Source organism: Anthonomus grandis, chromosome 19 (assembly GCF_022605725.1).
Source record: "Anthonomus grandis grandis chromosome 19, icAntGran1.3, whole genome shotgun sequence".
Classification (NCBI taxonomy): domain Eukaryota; kingdom Metazoa; phylum Arthropoda; class Insecta; order Coleoptera; family Curculionidae; genus Anthonomus; species Anthonomus grandis.
In genome coordinates, this window is record NC_065564.1 from 6,884,402 (window position 1) to 6,908,803 (window position 24,402).

Here is a 24,402-nt window from a genome sequence, read left to right on the forward strand (position 1 = left end):
AAGTTATGAATTAGTTAGTTTACCTCTTTAAAAACTGTACTAAACACGACGAGTTGTACAAAAAGAATAGAACAATTTGTGTGTGGTCGTCGCTACCGTATCGCATTTATTTGTCCAAAAACTGGTACAATTTTTCAAACTTTGCATCTAAGACATTTAAAAAATATACTAGAATGTACGTCCAGAATCTCCAGGTGGGCACATTTTCGTAAATCCATCATTTCTCAATTAAATTAAATTAAAAAAAAAAAAACAGCGTTAACTTGAAATATATATTTCTAACTTTAAAAAAGAGTACATGCGTGATGCAACCTTATACGGAACAATTGCATTAAAAATGTACCTTTAACAATAATTTATTTGTTTTTATGTAAAAAATCTATTGTTATTATTATCATCGATATATATATATAATATAACTCCAAAGGCCCTTACTACTTAACCGGGACGGCTGTTTTTTTCACTTAAACAATAAAATATTATAAAAAAGAATCATGCAAATAATGGTACTTAAATAATAATAATAATAATAAAAGGGGATAATACTAAAATAAATATATACAGGGTAAAATTAAGTGCAGGATAAAAGAGCCGCCGAAAAATCAACCATTTTAGTTAATTTCGTTTTTGGTTTAAATCTTAACAAAACAACGGAATCAATGTAAAATGGACACTAAGAACTAACGTTTTAAAACAAGATCATTTAAGGTACTAGAGATGTCTCTGAAGGGACATCCTGGGAATGTAAAATGTAGTCTTTCAGTTCACGTTTTTTTAAGTACAAACCAGAAAATTCCAATCGCGTTATTAAAGCTATCATCACAAAAAAAAACTGACCGCAATTTTTTTTTTTTTTTTTTGAGGGCCGGGCATGTGGTAAAGTCAAATGATCATAAAAAAGTTTCTAGTGCACGGATTTGTTTGTTTCTTCTATTAAAAGGTTAGAAAGAGATGGCGGCAACTTTTGAGATAAAAAACAAAGAAATCTGATGAGAAGAAGCAAAGTTATGACACTGTTTACACCTGAACTAAATATCCTGGTGCAACTAGACAAGGGTTTCAAAAAAGGCCATAAAAATCCTTTTAGTGCATGGATTTGTTTATTTCTTTTAATAAAAGGTTAAAAAGAGATAACAACAACTTTAGAGATGAAAACCAAAGAAATCCAATGAGTAGAAGCAAAGTTATGACTTAGTTTACACCACCCCTAAAGCACCAGGTGGCAACTATACAAGTTTCAAAAAAAGCCATAAAAATCCTTCTAGTGCACGAATTTCTCTGTTTCTCTTATTAAAACGTTAAAAAGAGATGACAGAAACTTTTGAGGCAAAAACCAAAGAAATCCGATCAGTACAAGCAAAGTTATGACTTAGTTTACACCAGAACTAAAGATCCTGGTGCAACTAGACAAGGGTTTCAAAAAAGTCCATAAAAAGCCTTTTAGTGCACGGATTTGTTTGTTTCTTTTATTAAAACGTTAAAAAGGGATGCCAGCAACTTCTGAGACAAAAACCAAAGAAATCCAACCAGTAGAAGTAAATTTATGACTTAGTTTACACCAGAACTAAAGATCCAGGAGGTAATTAGATACTGGTTTCAAAAATGTCCATAAAAATCCTTCTGGTGCACGGTTTTGTTTGTTTCTTTCAATAAAAGGTTAAAAAGAGATAGCAGCAACTTTTAAAATAAAAAACAAAGAAATTCGACCAGTAGAAGCAAAGTTATGACTTAGTTTACACCAGAACCAAAGATTCAGATGGCCACTAGACAAGGGTTTCAAAAATCTCCATAAAAATGCTTCTAGTGCACGGGTTTGTTTGTTTCTTTCAATAAAAAGGTTAAAAAGAGATGACAACAACTTTAGAGATGAAAACCAAAGAAATCCGATCAGTAGAAGCAAAGTTATGACTTAGTTTACACCAGAACTAAAGATCCAGGTGCCAACTAGACAAGGGTTTCAAAATTGTCCATAAAAATCGTTCTAGTGCACAGATTTGCTTGTTTCTTTGATTAGAACGTTAAAAAGAGATGCCAGCAACTTTTGAGATAAAAAACAAAAAAAACCATTCAGTAGAGGCAAAGTTATGACTTAGTTTACCGCAGAACTAAAGATCCTGGTGCAACTAGACAAGGATTTCAAAAAAGGCCATAAAAATCCTTCTAGTGCATGAATTTGTTTGTTTCTTTCAATAAAACGTTAAAAAGAGATGACAGCATCTTTTAAGACAAAACCCAAGGAAATCTGATCAGCAGAAGTAAAGTTATGACACAGTTTACGCCAGAACTAAAGATCCTGGTGCAACTAGACAAGGGTTTCAAAAAAGTCTATAAAAATCCTTTTAGTGCACGGATTTGTTTGTTTCTTTTATTAAAACGTTTAGAAGAGATGACAGAAACTTTTGAGACTAAAACCAAAGAAATCCGATCAGTAGAAGTAAAGTTATGACTTAGTTTACACCAGAACTAAAGATCCAGGTGCCAACTAGACAAGGGTTTGAAAAATGTCCATAAAAATCTTTCTAGTGCATGGATTTGCTTGTTTCTTTTATTAGAACGTTAAAAAGAGATGACAGAAACTTTTGAGACTAAAACCAAGAAAATCTGATCAGTACAAGCAAAGTTATGACTTAGTTTACCCCAGAACTACAGATCCTGGTGCAACTAGACAAGGGTTTCAAAAAAGTCTATAAAAATCCTTCTAGTACACAGATTTGTTTGTTTCTTTTATTAAAAAGTTAAAAAGAGATGACAGCAACTTTTGAGACAAAAACTAAAGAAATCCGATCAGTAGAAGCAAAGTTATGACTTAGTTTACCCCAGAACTAAAGATCCTGGTGCAACTAGACAAGGGTTTCAAAAAAGGCCATGAAAATCCTTCTAGTGCACGGATTTGTTTGTTTCTTTTATTAAAACGTTAAAAAGAGATGACAACAACTTTAAAAATACAAACCAAAGAAATACAATCAGTAGAAGCAAAGTTATGACTTAGTTTACCCCAGAACTAAAGATCCAGGTGCAACTAGACAAGGGTTTCAAAAAAGTCCATAAAAATCCTTTTAGTGCACGGATTTGTTTCTTTCTTTGAATAAAACGTTAAAAAGAGATGACAGCAACTTTTGAGACAAAACCCAATGACATCTGATCAGCAAAAGCAAAGTTATGACACAGTTTACACCAGAACTTAAGATCCTGGTGCAACTAGACAAGGGTTTCAAAAAAGTCTATAAAAATCCTTTTAGTGCATGGATTTGTTTGTTTCTTTTATTACCACGTTAAAAAGGGACGACAACAACTTTAGAGATAAAAACTAAAGAAATCCGATTAGTAGAAGCAAAGTTATGACTTAGTTTACCCCAGAACTAGAGATCCAGGTGGTAACTAAACAAGGGTTTCAAAAATGTCCATAATAATCCTTCTAGTGCATAGATTTGCTTGTTTTTTTTATTAGAACGTTAAAAAGAGATGACAGCAACTTTTGAGACAAAACCCAAGTAAATCCGATCAGTAGAAGCAAAGTTTTGACTTAGTTAACCCCAGAACTAGAGATCCTGGTGCAACTAGACAAGGGTTTCAAAAAATGCCATAAAAATGCTTGTAGTGCACGATTTTTTTTGTTTCTTTCAATAAAACGTTAAAAAGAGATGCCAGCAACTTTTGAGACAAAAACCAAAGAAATCCGATCAGTAGAAGCAAAGTTATGACTTAGTTTACCCCAGAACCAATGATTCAGGTGGTCACTAGACAAGGGTGCCAAAAATGTTCATAAAAATCCTTCAAGTGCACGGGTTTATTTGTTTCTTTCAATAAAAAGTTAAAAAGAGATGACAGAAACTTTTGAGACAAAAACCAAAGAAATCCGATCAGTAGAAGCAAAGTTATGATTTAGTTTACCCCAGAACTAAAGATCCAGGTGGCAACTAGACAAGGGTTTCAAAATTATCCATAAAAAACCTTTTAGTGCAGGGATTGGTTTGTGTCTTTTATTAAAACGTTAAAAAGAGATGACAGCAACTTTTAAGATAAAAAACAAAGAAATCCAACCAGTAGAAGCAAAGTTATGACTTAGTTTACCCCAGAACTAAAGATCCTGGTGCAACTAGACAAGGATTTCAAAAAAGGCCATAAAAATCCTTCTAGTGCACGAATTTGTTTGTTTCTTTTATTAAAACGTTAAAAAGAGATGACAGAAACTTTTGAGATAAAAACCAAATAAATCCATTTAGTAGAAGCAAAGTTATGACACAGTTTACACCAGAACTAAAGATCCTGGTGCAACTAGACAAGGGTTTCAAAAAAGGCCATAAAAATCCTTCTAGTGCACGAATTTATTTGTTTCTTTCAATAAAATGTTAAAAAGAGATGACAGTAACTTTTGAAATAAACACCAAAGAAATCCGATCAGTAGAAGCAAAGTTATGACCCAGTTTACCCAAAAACTGAAGTTTTCAGTCTCTTAAATTACGGCGGAAATGTCGGAATTACGAAAACAAAACAAAAAAAATAATAAAAATCTACCTCCATCTGTCACCCTATTTTTTCCATAAGTTTATCCTTGTCAAAGACATTCGTCGTTAAAATTAATTCAATTTTCTTACCGGTGTTTCTGATACCATTAGAGAAAGACAAGATACAGTAAGAAAAAGATAAACATATGTCGAAAATAATCTATAAGACAGAGATAGGAATATATATATATATATATATATATTTCTTTAATACTACCCTCTAATTTTTACTTTATGATGATCGATCAAATTGAAAGAAAATGGCCTTAAATTGGGCTTTTTTGTACTTGACTATTTTTGCCTATAACTCAGGAACTACTTAAGGCTTCACTGCGATTCCTTCAAATAAAGATAATCCCTGAGGATTAATTTGATATACGAAACGTTGTGTTTGGTAAAAGATTCAGCGAAATATCGAATTTTTGGTTAAGGGATTTTTTTTAAGCCCAAAAATCTATATGGACATTTTTGAATGTTACTCAAAAAATTTTTGAGGGGTTTTGATATTTTTTTAGGGACGTAAGGAGTTGGGCCTCCCTCCAAGGATTATTTTGGTGCATAAAACATGAATTTGGGTGCAAAATTAAACGAACTAGGTTAGTTTTGGTTAAGCCTTTTTTATACCATTTTTTCTCCTAAAAAATTAACTTTTATCTACAATAACTCAAATAGTATTCGGGGGAATTTTTATGAGGTTTTTACTAAAAGTGGCATCATTTTTTAGAAAATAATTTGATATATGAAGATATTCTGTAGCTCAAGTACTTTCTTAGTTATGTTCAGATTTACCGGACATGGACCTATGTGACAATAAATTTGAAAATACTAACTTTCATATGAAGACATTTTTGAGTATCACTTAAAAACTTTTTGAGGGATTCTGATTATTTTTTCAGAGAAGTAAAAGGGAATCCCCAAGGATCATTTTGGTCCATAAAACATAATTTTAGGTGCAAAATTTATTGAACAAGGCACTTTCAGGGATTTTTTTTTCATCCCATTTTTTGTCATAAAAATTCAACTTCTATCCACGATAACTCAAAAAATATATGAGAGATTTTAATGAGGTTTCCACTAAAAGTGCAACGTTTCTTAAGGAGTAATTTGATATATGAAAATTTTTTTTAGCTCAACTGCTGCCTGAATTACCCTCAGATTTACCAGACATGAACCTGTATGACCATAAATTTGGAAATAGTTACTTTCATATAGGTACACTTTTGAGAGTCACTCAAAAACTTTTTGAGAGATATTTTTTTCAGGGAAGCAAAGGGAGATCCTTCAGGATAATTTTGGTGCATAAAACATGATTTTAGGTGCATAATTGAACAATCCAGGGTACTTTTGGTTAGCTACAATTTTTTCTCCTAAAGATTAAACTTAAATCGACGATAACTCAAAAACTCCTGTAGGGATTTCTATGAGGTTTTCACTAAAAGTTGCAGCATTTCCCAAAGAATAATTTCATATATGAAGAATTCCTGTAGTTCAAGCACAGTCATTTTGGGGTCACCTTGAACCAGCGGCGCTAACTTTGTGTCATCCATAACATTTTCATTGATTTTGACATTCAATTTTAACAATTAGTATGAAGTATTTTTTTAATACACCTAGATTCCTACCTTACCAACATTTTATGCGTATCAGTTGTTCGCCCTTTTTGACGTTTCATTTCTAACCGTCACTTTTAATGCGTCTTAAATTCGTTCTGTAAAAAGTAGTTAGTGCCTTAAAAACTGTTAAATTTTAACGGTATTTACAATATTATTTTATTAGGTAATGTAGTTCTAAAACTGGTAAGCAATCTAAACAATTAAGAGTAAATGTAGAAATACTAGAGCTGAACCTTAATAAACTTTGCTATTTTGGGGTAACCTTGGTTCTGCTTAAAATGAACCGGAGTGTCTTTTTTATTCTGTTTTAGCTGGTAAAAAATGTTTTTTGTTGCTTAGATTATAAACAAATCCAATGCCTAAAAATTCCAAGCAAAAATCTGGTACTAGGTTATATGGTACCAAAACTAGGAACAATAAGCCTCAAAAATACACTAGATTCATATAAAATTGTATGAAGACATGAAACATGCTCTCATCGAAAATTAAAAAAACTGTAGGCACTCAGCACTTTAAATTTAAATCAGTTTTCCTCATAAAAATCGACCATTTGACTTTAACAACACCACACGCCCTTAGACTATAATTTTGGCCATTTTTCCTATCTCTCTCTCACTCTTTCTAAAACCAGTTACTTACCGCTTCAGTCAACAATAATAATGCGTCACCTAAGAGCCGTTTTACACCGAAACAAAAACGGGAGGGAGTGAGAAAACAATATGATTTGTTTTTTACACGGTGTAAAACTGGAATTCCTCCTACTCACTCTACAAATGCAAAATGGCGCCGTCGGACGCTGGATCCTTGCCGGTCGTTTTCGTCTCGTCCGGTAGTTGGATGTTCGCCGTCAGATCGACGATTTCGTCCTGATCGAATTTATCTTCAGGGTCGGAGCCGCCGGTCGTGTGCGACGACTGGTGACTGCCGCTGCTCATGTGCGAGTTACGGCCGAAACTGCCGCGACGCACCGGGCCGACCGTCCGTTGGTTCGCCGGTTTCACCGTGATGATCAGGTTCGAGCTGTTCGCAATCATCATGTCGGTCACCTGAAAAAAAGGACCGGAAGGCGCTGAGTAAGAGGTGGAGTGGCCGGGTTCAATTGCACGGAAAAGAGACAGTAATACAGTGTCCGGAGAGAAACTAAATCAAGAATTTCTAAAGGGAAACCTCGATCCAAGTCCCCAAAATCTTCGAGTCATATCAATCTTGATCACCATTTATGTAAAGTGTTTGACACTATAAGGCACGATTTACTTTTGGCTAAATTAAAATACTAATGAATCCGTATTATTAGTGTCATACTACTTAAATAATTGAATGCATAGTGTCTTAAAAGATGGTAACATTGAAAAGTCCTCATATATAAATGTATGCAGGGGGGTTCCTCAAGGATCCATACTTGGATCGCTTTTATTTTCTTTATATATTGCGGATAATTACATCGGTTTAAAGCAATCAAAATTATTATAGTATGCAGATGATTCTCAGAGATACAAGTCATTTACGATACATGGTTTAATCAAACTTTCCAAGAACAACTCGTGCTTGATATCTTAGCTTGTAAAAACTATCCCTCCCTTTCATTTTTAAATATCCAATCGCTTAGAAATAAAACCAGTGAACTGTACCTTTTTATTGATAAATGTGAATACCCAAACCCCCCATTAATAACTGAGCACTGGCTTCAAGAGGGCGAATTAATCAGTATTCCTGGCTACGCCACAATGTCTTCATTCTGTAGAGCCAGATGTGCCCATGGCGGCTGCATGATTATCGCGAATGAAAGTTTTTTAACTGTAAATTGTTTTCAACCTGTATTAATGCATGATTATCTGTTAAAGGAAAAAATCTTTGGTTTTTGTGTCATGTCCTCAAAATTGTTAAATATTTATGTCATTTGTATATACCGATCCCCTAACTCAGATTTTGACGTGTTTTTAAATAAACTAGGAACACCGCTATCAATATTTTCAACATCTTCGACGATGATACTAGCGGGTGATTTAAACAGAAATTTTTATGAGTCGGATGTAGCCACAACCATAAGACTGACTAATTTATTTAATACTTTTAATCTAGTGATGCATGTTAAAAGTCCAACCCGTGTAACACAGTTTTCGTCAACATTAATAGATTACGTAAAGTTTATACTAATAAATATATACAGCCTTGTCGGATCATTATGCTATTCTATGTGAATTTGGCATGACTTCTGTAGAAAAACCAGCAAGATTTAAGTATGGTAGAATATTTAGTACAACAAACTATGATAGGTTTTATCAGCGATGTAATAATGCTTCTTGGGAAGATGTTTTGATGTCTACAGGGTGTTTCAGAACTATGGGATCAAACTTCTAGGGGTTGTTCAGTGCAACAGAAGAATCTATTTGAGTATAAGATGAAATGCGTCACTACGGCCCTAAGACGCGTTAAAATGTATAAAAAACATTAATTACCTAAATAAGATCTGCCGCATTTATTTTTACCTTTTGTACATGACACCATAACAACAATTGTTTAAAATCAACGCTTATCAATGTCAATTCTCAATGTGATGTTTAAACATTTTATATTGAAGGATGCAACTCCCGGCACTATTCGCTTTGCTTTTCGGGACCGTGAAACACTTGTAAGTTATGTACCCAAAAAGAAGAAGGTCGTCACGGTTCTTTCTACACAACATCATAATATGCAAGTGAAAAATGACAAGCCAGAAATTATTCTGTACTATAACTCCACAAAAGCCGGCGTCGATACGCTTGATAAATGTGTAAGGGCATATAGTTGTCGGCGAGGCACAAGAAGATGGCCGATGGCTGTTTTTTTCAATCTGATCGATATAGCTGACTACAAATCCTATAGAGAACTGGGCAAGAGAGAATCGAAAACAAAAATCTGGGAGAAAAATATTTCAAAAATGCTTAGGCAAGGAGTTGTGTCAAATTAAGATGAGAAATCGTTCAAAGTATAAGGGACTTCAAAATAAATATTTGTTGGTTTGGAATGTCAATAGGACTGACACATAACAAGAGGTTTAGTTTGTCGAGAGGCAAATGGACCAGCTACTCGGTCCGCTGTGCAGAAGATTCCCAAAAAAGGAAGATGTTTTATTTGTCCAAGATCGGCTGATAGAAAATATATGAAGGCATGTTCTAATTGCGAAAAGTATATTTCCCGTAGGCATACGGCCAGCGAACAAATTAAAACAACTAGACATTGCACAATCTGTAATAAAAGTTAGTTTTTTTGCACACTTATTTTTTATTAAAGTCTTTAAAAAAATAAAATGTTTTTTTTTTTTAATAAGATCATTGATTTTATTACTTAAAAAAAAAAGCACCTACACACACAAAAATCTGGGGTCAGTCGCTAACCCCCCTGTTCCTAACCCCCTCCTTTCATATTCGCCAGGTACACTGTTAAGGTCCCAGTGCGACTGTTAAGTCGTATGTGTCCAACAGAGTCCAACGTGCAATGTTTAAAAATAGTATATCTCAGTGTGTTTCTGTTAATTATCGTGTGCCTCAAGGAACTGTTTTAGGACCATTGTTATTTCTACTGTACATAAATGATATGGTAAAAGTTTTTGAAAAGTGTAGGGTGGTATTATTTGCAGATGATACAATGGTGTATATTAGAGGCAAAAACTTACAGCAAATGCAAATCGACCTAAAAAATTAATTGAATAGTTTATTTGTCTGGCTTTGCACTAACAAATTGTGTTTAAATACAGCTAAATAGAAGTTTTGCATATTTGGCAAAAAGTCACGACTTAATCAAATAGACATGGATAGTGTGAGCATTACTGTAAATGAAGATAGCATTCTTTATGAGAGTGAAATTAAGTATTTGGGTACTATTCTAGATGCCAATTTAAACTTTTGTGCACATGCAGACTACGTCATGCGAAAATTCTCCAAAAAAGTTGGATTTATCACCAGAGTGGGAAGAAACCTCTCCATGAGCACAAGTTGCACAACAAGTTGCTTTTGTTAAATAGCATTGCACTTCCGCATTTGCAGTATTGCTCCACGTTGTTGTTTAATCTGCCACAATATAAAATACACCAGTTGGAAGTAATACAAAATAGAGCTATGAAACTGATTTTAAAATGTGATCGATATACACCGATATACACCAATTAAATGTATGTTAAGTGTCCTAAATATGATGTCTGTGACTGAACGTATAAAGTTTAATGTCTATTTGTTTATATTTAAATTGAAACATCGTTTGTTACCCAGCTATATCTGTGATAAGTTAAAATCGTTTGAGGATGTACACACGTACAATACTAGACATCGTCAAGATTTCGCCATAGTGGATAGGTCTAACACTGTTCAGTTACTCAATTAGATTTTATTTATAGGATCAATAGAATTTAATAAATTGCTTGTGATAATGTAAACCAGTTTAGGAGGCTATTAAGAAAACATCTTTTAAATAGGGATACTAAGAGCATTTTTGCTAATGATTTTAGTTATAAGTTTTATTATACCATTTGTGTTGTCTTAGGTTAGGTTTTATTTATACCAATTATTGTTCTGTACGTTTTCTTTTATTACGCTGATCATCAATCAGTTTTACTCTAACAGCTCGAGTTGTTTAGATATAGCTACGTTCTTCTCATTTCTCTTTATTTTTGATTTTTTATCTATTATAGTCGCGTTTTAGATAAATTATTGTAATTTTCATCATGACTTCGCTAAGAAGGGTCTGCATTAACGATCCGAATTGTTTTTGTTATATTTGTGGTGAATATGTTTTTCAAAAATTTCGATTGAATATGTCAGACTTTGTGAAACGAGCGTATTTAGAGTGTTTTGGTTTTCCTTTGGAAACAGATAAGAAGTGCTGGGTGCCCAATATTGTGTGCAAAATTTGTGTTGAAGAATTACGTTTATGGGCCACTAAGAAGAGACTCTCTTTTAAATTCCAATCCCCAATGATTTGGCGTGAACCTTTAAGTCATCACGATGACTGCTATTTTTGCGTTGTTAATATAAAAGCAATCAACAAGACGAACCGCTCCAAATGGATTTACCCCACATCAACATCAGCTGTGAGGCCTGTAAGGAGCTCAAAAGATACATCTTTACCATTACCATCTACATCTACAGAAAGTTCTGATGAATTGAATGAACTGAGTAGCATGAGCGATGACGAGTTTGTTCCAGAAAATCTCTTTGAACCAAAACCATTCGATCAAAGTGCACTTGATGATTTAATTAGAGACCTTGGACTATCCAAAACTTCGTCTGAATTATTGACCTCCAGATTAAAAGAGAGAAATCTTTTAACTAAAGAAACTAAAGTTTCTTATTACCGCACTTGAGAAAAAGACTTACTTCCCTTTTTCGCTGAGGAGGATAATTTTGTATTTTGTACTAATATTTCTGGTTTAATGACTGCCATGGGCTTGCAGAAATATGAACCAATCGATTGGCGTTTATTTATTGACTCGTCAAAACGGAGTTTGAAGTGTGTACTATTGCACAACGGAAATAAACTAGGCTCCATACCAATAGCACATTCAACTAAAGTTAAGGAAGAATACCCCACAATAGCACTGGTCATGAACAAAATCAAATATAACGATCATAAATGGGTGATTTGCGTTGATCTTAAGATGGTGAACTTCCTTTTAGGACAACAAGGAGGCTACACTAAATATCCTTGTTTTATGTGTTTATGGGATAGTAGAGCAAAATCAGAACATTGGTCAAGAAAAGAATGGCCCTCTAGGGAAGCACTACTTCCAGGTAGTCTTAATGTTATAAATGAACCTCTAGTGCCACGAGATCGTATCATATTGCCACCCCTGCACATTAAACTAGGTTTAATGAAGCAATATGTTAAGGCATTAAATAAAGATGGTGAATGTTTCAAATATATTTCAAGAAAATTTCCAAGTTTAAGTTCAGAAAAACTCAAGGCAGGTATATTTGATGGTCCACAAATTCGCAAGTTGGTAAACGATCCTAATTTCACCAGCTCAATGTCAGAAATTGAGAAGAATGCATGGGATTCCTTTGTTTGGGTTATCCAAAATTTCTTAGGTAATAGGAAGGGTGATGATTACATTGCGCACGTCGAAGAGATGTTGTCACACTTCCAGCGACTTGGATGTAACATAAGCATCAAAGTGCACTTCCTACACAGCCATTTACACCATTTTCCTGAAAATCTCGGTGACATGAGTGAAGAACAGGGTGAACGATTCCACCAAGATCTTCGAACCATGGAGGAACGATTTCAGGGTCGCTGGGATGCACATATGTTGGCCGATTTTTGCTGGAGTACTCAGAGTAGCAGTTCATTCAAAACTAGTAGAAAATCATATAAAAGAAAATTCCTGAGTGTATAGTTCTTGTAATTAAAAATGTTTGTACGTTGAGTGTATTTTTAATTCCCAAAAAATACTCCCTCCTTTTAACTCAAAAACTAGAGCTGACACATATAAACTGATGACATTATTTAATATCAGCATTAAAAATAAGCCTAGAATCATAAAAATATTCCATGCAACATACATGCTGTTGGGCGGTGTAATACCTAATGTAGCACTGTATGTAATGAACTTTTTTTTTATTGGTTTATTATTATTATTGTGGTTTATTTTCTATGTAGACTTTAGTACTGCTTTATATTATAATTATAATTATTGTAATGTATGTAGCTATTATATATATATTAACATATTATTTTATATTATAAATAAGGTCTAAAATGATTTATTGCAAAATGAATAGCCGTTAACTCTTGCTCAATTGTAGCTTTATTAGCTTCGCCTTTAGTAAATGATTTTTGATGCATATGCTATGGGTGGGTAGCTCTTTACCATTAAATTCTTGTGCTAAAATAGCTCCACACGCTTCCTTAGATGCGTCTGTTGTTACAATGAAATTCTTGCTAAAATCAGTGTTGTGGTTTCAAATAAAAGGGTGTAATATTTAAAAAAAAAAAAAAAATGTATTTATGTTGAAACTGTGGTTTAAGCAGAAACGGTTCGTAAATGTATAGCGCAAAAATAATACCGCCAAAGGCGGCCTAATATAAAGATTCTATTTTTGTATTCCCGAGAAAACGGGGCTGTATGAAGTCGCCCGCCGCGCCAGTAGTTTTCGTTTTCATCTCTCTCTAATTTTAACTGTGCCGCGTTTCGCTCTCTTTCTTGTTTTCGGACGGAAAGCAGTCTCCTTATAACTTGTAAAGTAATAGGTTCTTTTAAGATTATGGGTTAAGGTTAAGTAACTTTTTATTTTTTTTTGGCACCCATACCTAAGTGTATGGCGTGATTTTTGGGTTACAAACATTTTATATGTAAGGTTTAAACCAGTAATTAGTTTTTTGTTTAATTATCCTTCCGAAGTTTAGTTCCAGTGTTTTACCTATGGAAAAACAAATAAACCGATTAAAGGAAAATATTGGTTTTATTTGAATTATGGTCCTTCGAAATAAATAGTTTAAAGTGATACATTATAACATAATTTTTGGCCAACTTGCGAGCCGGATTTTGGATTGTGTGAGGTTTGATTGGATATTGACTGAAGCTGGTCACTGGTTTTGGGTGTTTTGAGGATCTACCTACAGGGTGGCCCATGGTACTTCTGGGAACCTGTGGAATTTTTGGAACAGGACGAGTAGGACGAGGGTGCAATCTAACTGCCTTTCATACATAAATTGCAGTTAATTACTGGGAGGCGACTGGGAAGAAGGAGCAGGAAGGTGAAGACGTTTGGAAAAAGCAAAGGTCAGATCGTTTTATTTATTTTTTATAAACTTGCATACCTGATTATTGAGGAGAATGTAATTTATTGGGATCGTGCTGTGCTTCATAAGGGCAAGTGTAAGGGCAAGTTCAAGTTTTATCTAGGTTTTTTGTAATTATATGGCTATAAGTAAAAATTAGACATTTTTACGGTGCAAAATCGCGGTTTAGTCCAGTCAAAATCTGTATTTTAAATCTTGTTTTAAACATTTTTAAATTCTCCAATTAAACACAGTACTTTTTATGTAATTAAATTACTTTAGCTGTTTTAATATAATATGTGTTATATATGAGTTATACCTACGTAAAGGTTAGGTGTTAGTTTTAGGTTCGGTTTTTATTTGACTTAAGGTATATTTATTTACTTTGTGGGTTCTAAGTAAAGGTTCATATCTCTAATTATGGATATCGAAAAGCTTAAAAAAGTGCGTACTAGGGCCAAAAGTGCTATCACTAGGATTGAAAATTTTGTAAATAATAATGTGGGTAATGATGGATTAAATGTTAATGAATTTTGTACAAGGGAAAATTATTTGCAAAAGGCATTTGAAGATTACTGTTCAATTCAATCTCAAATAGAGGATGTAGAAGAGGCTGAGGAGGTTGATAGGGATAATATAGAGGGTCAGTACTTTAGGGTTTTAGCTAAAATTAAGACTATTGTACATTCTCATTCTATTGTAGAGGTGAATGAGACGGCTAATATTAGTGAATATAGGGGCCCACAACAACCTTCCTCCCAGACTCACAGCGATCCAATTAGTAGGGTTAAATTACCAAATTTAAACACTCCGTCTTTTACAGGTAAATACGAGGATTGGAGGTCATTTATAGATTTATTTACAGCTTTAATTGATGATAGTAATCAGTTGACTAATGTTCAAAAATTTCTGTATTTAAAGGGGGCTTTAGCTAACGAAGCATTAAATTTGGTTAATGATTTGCCATTAACACACGATAATTACCCAGTGGCATTGGACTTATTAAAAAAGAGGTATGATAATAATTTGGTAATTGTTAACACGCACTTAAAAGGTTTATTGGATACTCCTCCTGTAACAAGAGGTGACGGGGCTCAACTTAGGGCATTTTTGACTTGCATAAGGCAACATTTAAATTCCTTGCGTGCATTGAAGTTACCAGTTGACAGTTGGGATGTTTTATTAGTATATTTATTTTTACAAAAACTTGACTTTCAATCTCACCGAGCTTATGAGCTTGAAAAGGATAATTCTGCGTTGCCAACTTTAACTAATTTTCTTGAGTTTCTTGAAAAAAGATGCTGTGCTTTTGAAAATATGTCAGGATCAGATAATACTAGAGGCTTTAAACCCAAACAGTTGAAATCTGCCTTATTGACAACTCAAGGAGATATACGGGGTGATTCAAGAAACAAAAATATAAGGGTTTGTTCATATTGCAATAAAGAGGGGCATATGATTATTAAATGTTATAAATTTAAGGGCTGTTCATTAACAGAAAAAAGGAGTTTTGTTCAACAAAATAAGCTGTGTTACAACTGTTTGGGTTCGAAACACACAGTTTCACAATGTCAGTCGGAAAAATGTAGGGTTTGTAATGGTAAGCACCATTCATTACTTCATAGTGAGGATAAATTTGCAAGGGGAAATCAAGTCATTGATGTTCAAAGGGAATCTGACGTGGCTTCTAGGGAGAATTTTGGTAGGAATAGGAATTTTATAGGTCAAGGTTCTAGGGACTCGAACGAAAGTACTGTTTCAAGTCAGCCTCAAGCATCAAATGAGCCACAGATAAATAATACAAGTCTCTTTTCTAGGGGTTTTGGCTCTCAAATATTGCTAGCTACGTCAAGGGTACACGTATTAAATAGGGATGGGAAAACGGTTGTAGTCCGTGCACTTTTAGATTCTGGGTCTCAGATTACTTTTATCAGTGCTAGGTTGTTAAAGCTTTTAAACTTGGACTCGTATAGCAGGTCATTAACAATAGGAGGTATTGGGAATATGGTGTCTCAGGTAAATAAATCAGTTGATGTTGTTTTACAGTCACAGTTTGATAATACACAAAAGTTTAAAATTTCTTGCTGTGTTTTGGATAAAATAACTTGTTTGTTACCACGTGCTTCTGTAGATGCAAGCAAAATAAATTTGCCAGCTGATATACAATTAGCAGATCCATTTTATTATAGGCCTGCAGAAATCGACATGCTGATTTCAGCCGATTTGTATTTTGATCTGTTGTTGCCTGGAATAATTAAATTAGGTCCAAATTTACCTGTGTTACAAAACACCAAACTTGGTTGGTTGGTTTGTGGCAGTGCCCCTGCAAATCCATTTTTGTATAATAATTTGGTTAGCCATGTAAGTGCTTCACTGTTTTGTCAGAATGCTGATGATATTAATGAGATCATACCAAGGTTTTGGCAGTTAGAAGAAGTGTCGAATAAACACTTTTTGTCGCCAGAAGACAAGGCTTGTGAACAAATTTTCGTGTCCACATGTAAAAGGTTGGAAAATGGTCAGTTTCAGGTCGACTTACCTTTGCGGTCACCTGATGAATTTGAAAAGCTGGGAAATTCTCTGGGTTCAGCGATCAAACGGTTCCAATTTTTGGAAAAAAGGTTTCAGAATAATAGTGAGCTATTTAAAGAATATCGAAAATTTATCGAGGAATATGTTTCTCTAGGTCATGGGAAAGTAGTGCCTTTTAACTTTAATAATTCTGGGTTTGATGCAGAGTTTCGAGTGTTTTTACCTCATCATTGTGTAATTAAAGAAAGTAGTTTAACTACAAAGCTGCGAGTTGTTTTTGATGCGTCCTCAAAAACCTCAACTGGATTGTCTCTTAATAATATTATGTACAAAGGATTTACGGTGCAGCCGGAGTTGTTCGAAATTTTGTGTCGTTTTCGAAGTTTTATTTTTGCTCTTGTTGCTGATATACAAAAAATGTACCGAATGGTAAAGGTAAATCCCAATCAAAGGCATCTACAGAACATTGTATGGAGGGATTCTTATCAGGAAGATTTCAAGTGCATAGAGTTGCAGACAGTGACATATGGCACTAACTCTGCACCGTACTTAGCAACTAGGTGTTTAAATCAATTGGGCTATGATGAATCTAATAATTTTCCATTGGCCTCTATGGCAATTCTTAAGCAGTGTTATATCGATGATATTCTGGGTGGGGCGAATACTAAAAATGAAGCATTCGAATTAAGGGACCAATTGATAAAAATGTTGGGTAAAGCAGGTTTTAAACTTCATAAATGGAGCTCTAATGATCAATCATTGATTAATTTTTCTGAGAAGCATCCGGAAAGGACAAAAGATATTTTGGATGAGACAGTTTCGAGTAAAGTTTTAGGTATTAGTTGGGACTCGGCGGAGGACATTTTTAAGATTTCAATACCAGAGGTCAGTTATTTGGGTAATTTTACAAAAAGGAGGGTTCTGTCATATATTGCTCAAATGTTCGATCCCTTGGGACTGGTAGGGCCAGTTTTGGTTCTGGGAAAAATATTATTGCAGGAAATTTGGTCTAGGAAAATAGGTTGGGATGAAGAACTTCCTATAGATTTAAAGGAAAAATGGCTTATTTTGGCTAGAAACTTATCTTGTTTAAAAAGTTTAAAAATTCCTCGTTGTTTATTTGACCAAAGAAAGGTTAGTCAAATTGAATATCACGGGTATGCAGATGCTTCCTTGGTTGCTTACGCTGCATGCATTTATGTGAGGACACTGTATTCAGATGGTAGTGTTACTAGCAACTTGCTTTGTTCAAAGTCTCGAGTGTCTCCATTGAAGATAATTTCGCTTCCGAGACTTGAATTGGGCGGTGCACTACTTTTATCTAGGCTTGTACATAGAGTAGTATCTATTCTGAAGTTGAATGCTGCGATTTTTCTGTACACGGATTCAAAAATAGTTCTCTATTGGTTAAAAGGTTCACCATCAAGATGGACAACATTCGTGGCCAATAGAGTCTCCGAAATACAGGAGTTGACTTCGAATTTTACATGGTCTCATATTAGGTCAGAAAATAATGCAGCAGATGGGTTATCTAGAGGGATTTTTCCTAGTGACTTGGTTGAAAATACAATCTGGTGGAATGGTCCAAGATATTTATTGGATCCAAATTATTCAGTGGAATATGATCAAGGTAATAATGAGGTTATGGAGTTAGATTCAATCCCTGAACAGAAAAAGGTCTCCTTTGCTCAAACTTATGTATTGTTACCAGTAATTGACTGGTCAAGATTTTCTAGTTTCTCTAGATTGCAAAGAGCAATTGCTTTTTGCTTAAGGTTTACTAACAATGCCCGAAAAGGGTTAGATATTTTACATGGTCCTCTTTCAGTAGCTGAGTTAAATGCATCTAGATTAAAAATCATAAGGTTGATACAACATGAATCCTATTTTAAAGAAATTGAAAATTTACAAGTTCAGGTTGCTGAACAATCTGACAAAGGACAGTTGGTTTTTAAAGACAGTAAAATTCGTTGTTTAAATCCGTTTATGGATAATCAGGGTTTATTAAGAGTGAATGGCAGAATTTCAAATGCTGAAGTTTCTTATGATCAAAGGTATCCCTTGTTACTACCAGCAACACACTATGTCACCAAATTGATAATTAGGTTGGAACATATTCGACTTGCTCATGCAGGAGCACATGCAGTTTTGGCTTCATTAAGGCTCAGATATTGGCCTATTAATGGGTTGAATCTTGTAAAAAGGGTGTTACATAATTGTACAGTTTGTTATAGGTTTAAAGCAAAAACTTCCGAGCAATTAATGGGAAGTTTGCCGGTAGATCGAGTGTCAATCGCTCGTCCCTTTCTTAAGGTGGGAATTGACTTTGGTGGTCCTCTATTTATTAGGCAATCGCGTCTTAGGAAATCTCCCAAGACAAAGGCTTACATTGCACTTTTTGTATGTATGGCTACAAAAGCTATCCATATTGAGTTGGTATCTAGCTTGACAACGGAGGCATTTATGTTTACTTTAAAAAGGTTTATTGCTAGGCGTGGCAATCCCAGTACTATATATAGTGATAATGCCACAAATTTTAAAGGAGCATCTAATCAATTGAACGATGTGTATACATTTTTTAAGTCTGAGACTAACAAAACTGAAATTGGTGATTTCCTTGCTACGCGGGAAATAGAGTGGCGTTTTATACCACCTACGAGTCCACATTGGGGTGGTTTGTGGGAGGCTGGTATAAAATCAGCCAAATCACATTTGCGAAAAATTATAGGTGACTCATGTATGACATTTGAGGAACTAAGTACAGTGCTGGCCCAAATTGAGGCTATTCTTAATTCGCGGCCACTTTGTCCAGTGTCTACAGATTCTAATGATCTAACTTGTTTAACCCCTGGACATTTCATAATTGGCGAACCATTAACCAGTTTTCCGGAGGTTGATGTGTCTCATTTAAATGAAAATAGATTATCTTTTTGGCAAAGATGTTCAAAGATGCGTCAAACGTTTTGGACACGTTGGTCCACTGAGTACCTAAATAGACTTCAGCATAGACCAAAATGGTTTCGAAGTACTAAAAATCTCGAGGTTAATACCGTAGTGTTGGTAAAAGAAGAAAACTTGCCTCCTTTAAAGTGGCAACTCGCTCGAATTTTAGAGTTGCTTCCGGGAAAAGACAACAAGGTTCGTATTGCCCGTATACGAACCAAAGATGGAGTGTTTGTGCGTTCCATAACCCGATTATGTCCTTTACCTTACGAAAGTAGTTGAGGACGCTGCCTCAAGAGGGGGAGGATGTTGTGGTTTCAAATAAAAGGGTGTAATATTTAAAAAAAAAAAAAAAATGTATTTATGTTGAAACTGTGGTTTAAGCAGAAACGGTTCGTAAATGTATAGCGCAAAAATAATACCGCCAAAGGCGGCCTAATATAAAGATTCTATTTTTGTATTCCCGAGAAAACGGGGCTGTATGAAGTCGCCCGCCGCGCCAGTAGTTTTCGTTTTCATCTCTCTCTAATTTTAACTGTGCCGCGTTTCGCTCTCTTTCTTGTTTTCGGACGGAAAGCAGTCTCCTTATAACTTGTAAAGTAATAGGTTCTTTTAAGATTATGGGTTAAGGTTAAGTAACTTTTTATTTTTTTTTGGCACCCATACCTAAGTGTATGGCGTGATTTTTGGGTTACAAACATTTTATATGTAAGGTTTAAACCAGTAATTAGTTTTTTGTTTAATTATCCTTCCGAAGTTTAGTTCCAGTGTTTTACCTATGGAAAAACAAATAAACCGATTAAAGGAAAATATTGGTTTTATTTGAATTATGGTCCTTCGAAATAAATAGTTTAAAGTGATACATTATAACAATCAGGATATTGCAAAATTTGCGGATTAATTAAGGAATTTTTTAGTTTTTCAAATGAATTTTGACAATCAGGAGTCCATTTAAATTCTGTATTTTTTCTGCTTAGCTTGTTAAGCGGTTTTGCAGTTTCTGCAAAATTACGAATAAACCTCCAGTTACAAAATGCGACAAAACGTTTAGCTGAGTCGGCATTAGTTGGAATAGGATAGTTTTTAATCACATCGAATTTTGATTCATCTGGTAATACTCCTGAATCAGTTATCTTATGCCCAAGAAATGTTACTTCTTGCTGAAAAAAATCACATTTTGAAGGATTTAGCTTAAGATTGTATTTTCGACAAGTTTGAAAAACATCTCTCAAATTTTGCAAATGATGATTTCTAGAACATCCTATAACAATAAGATCATCCATGTAAAGAAATGATTTTTTAGGTGTCAAACCTGCAAAAGCCATTGTCATCATTCTCTGGAAGCTGTTTGGACTTATTTTTAAACCAAATGGTAATCTTGTATATCTATAAGATCCTGAGCTTGTACTAAAGCTGGTAATATCTCTTGAATTTTCTTGCAAGGGTATTTGATGAAACCCTGCTTTAAGATCTAAAGTAGTAAAATATTTAGCTCTCCCTAGCTGATCCAATATGTCATCAATTCTTGGCAATGGAAACTTGTCTGATAATTTTTTATTTAATGCTCTAAAATCTGTAACTAATCTCCACGATTTTTCTCCATTTGCTGACTTTTTAGGAAGCAATAAAATTGGGCTGTTGTATTCTGATGTAGAAGGTTCAATTATACCATTTTGTAATAATTTTGAAACTTGTGAATTTATTTCTGGAATCTGTGAATGTGGTGTGCGATAATTTTTTATGTAAACTGGTGTTGGATCTGAAAGTCTCAATTTTTGTTTATAAAAATTATTGGTTGTTAATTTGTCTGTGTTTAACCCAAAAATATCTGAAAATTCATGACATAGCTGAACAACTTCTCTTTTTACAAATATAGGCATATTCTGATTTAATTCCGCGTCCAAAGCTTTGTTTCTATTTTAAAATAAAAACAAAAAAAAACTTTGTTTCTTTTTTAAAATCAAAGGTTTTCAAGAAAATTCGCAAAATTGGAAAACCACATTTGACAAGGAAGCAAGAAAAGAGTCTGATTGAAAGGGAGATAAAAGTACTTTTCTACTGCCTGGAAGAAAAACAAATCAATATTCTTTAATTGTCTGAGAAGAAAAGAAAATGACGCATTATTAATTTGATTTTTGTTCACTGTTAATGCATTGCATCTATGTATATTGTTTTATTTTTAAGAGTAATTTGTAAGTTTTCTGTAATTCTAATATTGCTTGTACGCAAGACTTATAGATATCTTCCATAATATAGTACATAATAATTATTAAAAAGACAGAAAGAATTCTTCGGAAAGGACAGAGACCCTTCCTCCTCCCGGATAGGAATAATAAAAAGAGCGAGTGAGATACATGAATATTTATTTACCTGATCGAGCGTTTTCCCCGCCACCTCGATCCCGTTCACCTCCAGCACCTCATCGTTTACAGCTAGCAGACCGGTGGACTCCGCCAGACCCCCTGGCACCAGTCTTGATATAAAAACTCCGGGTATTTTCTCTAACCCTAAAAAAATCAATTAAAAATATTTAAAAAATAAATCACAAGACAGTTTTACCACTAACCAAAACTTGTGAGTTTTTATTAATCTTCTCCTGAAGATGCTAACCGAGAGAAAAAATAAAGAGTCATTAATGGTCAGTGGTAAAAAACTGTCTGTTGATTTGAGTGTCACACACACACACACCAAAGGTTCCAACCATGAAAACACCCTCTTGAACCGGGTGAAATTCGACCCGTTTTACTCACCATTTTGAGTAACTTTTACACTGGTCCCATCCCTTATGTAAAACCCCAACGGTTTGTCGGAACCGTGTTTGAGCAGACGCACCCGCCGACACGTTTCCGGCACGATGTCCACGTCGATGATGGCGGAAACCTGCCGGAAATCGTGCGGGTTCGAGATCGGCAGCGTTTTGGCGCGACCCGGCGTTCCGCCCAGGATCGACGAGATCAGGTTCCGCGGTTTTATCGTCCCGTAACCGTTGATGTCCTCCAGGCTGTCCCCTAAGGGTTGAATAACTAGATAAGGGATTGTTCAGGCAATTTAGGACAACCCAAGCCAGCCCTCAGAACTTCTTGATTTGAAATAGAGAGAGAGACAATCCGGACATTTCTGCATGTAATATCATAAAGACCTAAATCCCTATTATATTCTAGCCAAACAGGCATAAATTATAGTAACTTCTTAAAGGACAAAAGGGGGGTTTCCTAAGAATCAATTTGGAAACACAATTTTAGGCTCAAAATTTAACAATCTAAAGCAGTTTCATGACTTTTTCTCATAAAGTTTCAACTTCTATACACAACAACTCGAAAAGTATTCGAGAGATTTTCATGAGGTTTTCACTTAAACTTGACTCAACTCTTAATAAACAATTTCATATATGAAAAATCCCTGTAGCTCAAGTACTTTCTGAGTTAGGCTCAGATTTGCCAGATATGTATTCAAACAAGGCAAAAAAAAAAATTACTTAAATGCAATAATATTTTACTCACGTTTTCTCTGTATGAGGACCCTCAAAAGGGGTTTGGCATTGACCAGGGCCCTTTTTAAATTGTCGTCATTGTTAATCGGCAGCAAGTCCTGATCGCTCGGGTCAATATAAGAGATTAAATAAGCGATATTATTAAGGTGGTGCAGCTTCTCGATCACCGACTTAAAATCCTCAAATTTCGCTTGCACATTTCTTTCGATGCTAAACCTTCTGATATCTGCTTCAAACTGGAAAGAAGGGGTCGCTTATTTATATTTGCCGGGAATATGTTTTGAATTATGAATATAGCATATAAACCCGGCAGTTTGCTGTATAATACAGCTAGGTTGCCCCATTAATTATTCTTCCATATACATAGAGCAAGGACAAATAAGCTTTTATGGCATATTTAAAAGCATAGTCATCGTAGATAAGCAGGTAGTAATGCATAACAAATTTATTTGCTCGGCTAACAAATGAGCGTAAAAAAAAGGTGAAAATACACCTAATTAAGAATAAAAAGCAATAATTAAATTAATATTAGTGATTTTATGCTCTCATTAATGGGTTTTATAACAGGTGTTTGCCCTAGTTCCTGGATGGTTTCTTTGGGGTATTGAACTTTAAAAGAGACATTCTGGATAGATTTACTTATAATCTGAGGACTTTAGTGCATAGAGGAACAATAAATGCGCCATAAACAATACAAATTAAAAGGCGTTACCTTGCTTTTCACCTCAATTTTATTGTCCATAAAGTTCCTGGCTGCGATTTTGTTCCTAGACATTTTGGGACATTTATCGTTACTATTAAGGCACTGGCATATATTTAGGCACTAGTTTTCAATGGAAATAAACAAATTAACGCGTAAATTAAAGGAATAAACGGCGAATCGCTATTTTATTTACGTTTTGGTCTTCATTCTTTGCGATGGCTAATCGCCTATAGCTGTTGGGAGTCGATGACTGTCACCGTTCCGGCGACCCTCAAAAGTTTCTAAAAGGTTTACAGGGGGTTTTATGAACTCAGTTGGGTGTTTAGATCAATTTAATGATGCAGATTTAATCTTGGGGCCAAGTTATATAATTTAGGCCGCCAAATATTTGCATTAAAATCCCAAAAAGGATTAAAAATATTTGAAATTAATAGAAATCGTTTGAGGACCACTGATCGAATAGGAACGTCAACAAAGTAGTGTCAGTTGTCACATGTCAATATGCTTAAGGCCGCGCTCTTAGTGGTGCGTATTGCGAATGTAAAATACGCAACTAATTAAATTAAAAAACGTTATCAAAAATGAATATTGTTTTTTTAATAGCGCCGCGTTATGTAAGAGTTTTTGCGGTAATTAAAAAATAATTTGTTATTGCTTGAGTATCACTGATCGTATAGGAACGTCAGCAATGTAAATGTCGGCGACTGTCAAAATGTTTAGGGCTCTGCTCTTATTAATGCGTATTGTGAAGGTGAAATACGCAATGCAACTAATTAAATTAGAAGATCTGATTAAATGGTTTATGTTAAATTTATTATGGCGCCAATAAATGCATTTTTTACTTTAATTTAAAAAATTATTCGT

The 24,402-nt window shown here is 34.5% G+C and overlaps 1 protein-coding gene across 1 annotated transcript; it reads right to left on the reverse strand.

Moving 5' to 3' along the window:
- Window positions 1-258: 258 nt before the first annotated feature.
- On the reverse strand, window positions 259-23,886 carry LOC126747232 (partitioning defective 6 homolog gamma). The gene is made up of 5 exons (XM_050455746.1): window positions 23,548-23,886; window positions 22,846-23,071; window positions 22,096-22,353; window positions 21,716-21,852; window positions 259-7,164 (listed from the first exon to the last, which is right to left on the reverse strand). The coding sequence occupies exons 1-5, from the start codon at window positions 23,608-23,610 to the stop codon at window positions 6,886-6,888; spliced, it is 963 nt and encodes a 320-aa protein (XP_050311703.1). The 5' UTR covers window positions 23,611-23,886; the 3' UTR covers window positions 259-6,885.
- Between the last annotated feature and the right edge of the window lie 516 nt (window positions 23,887-24,402).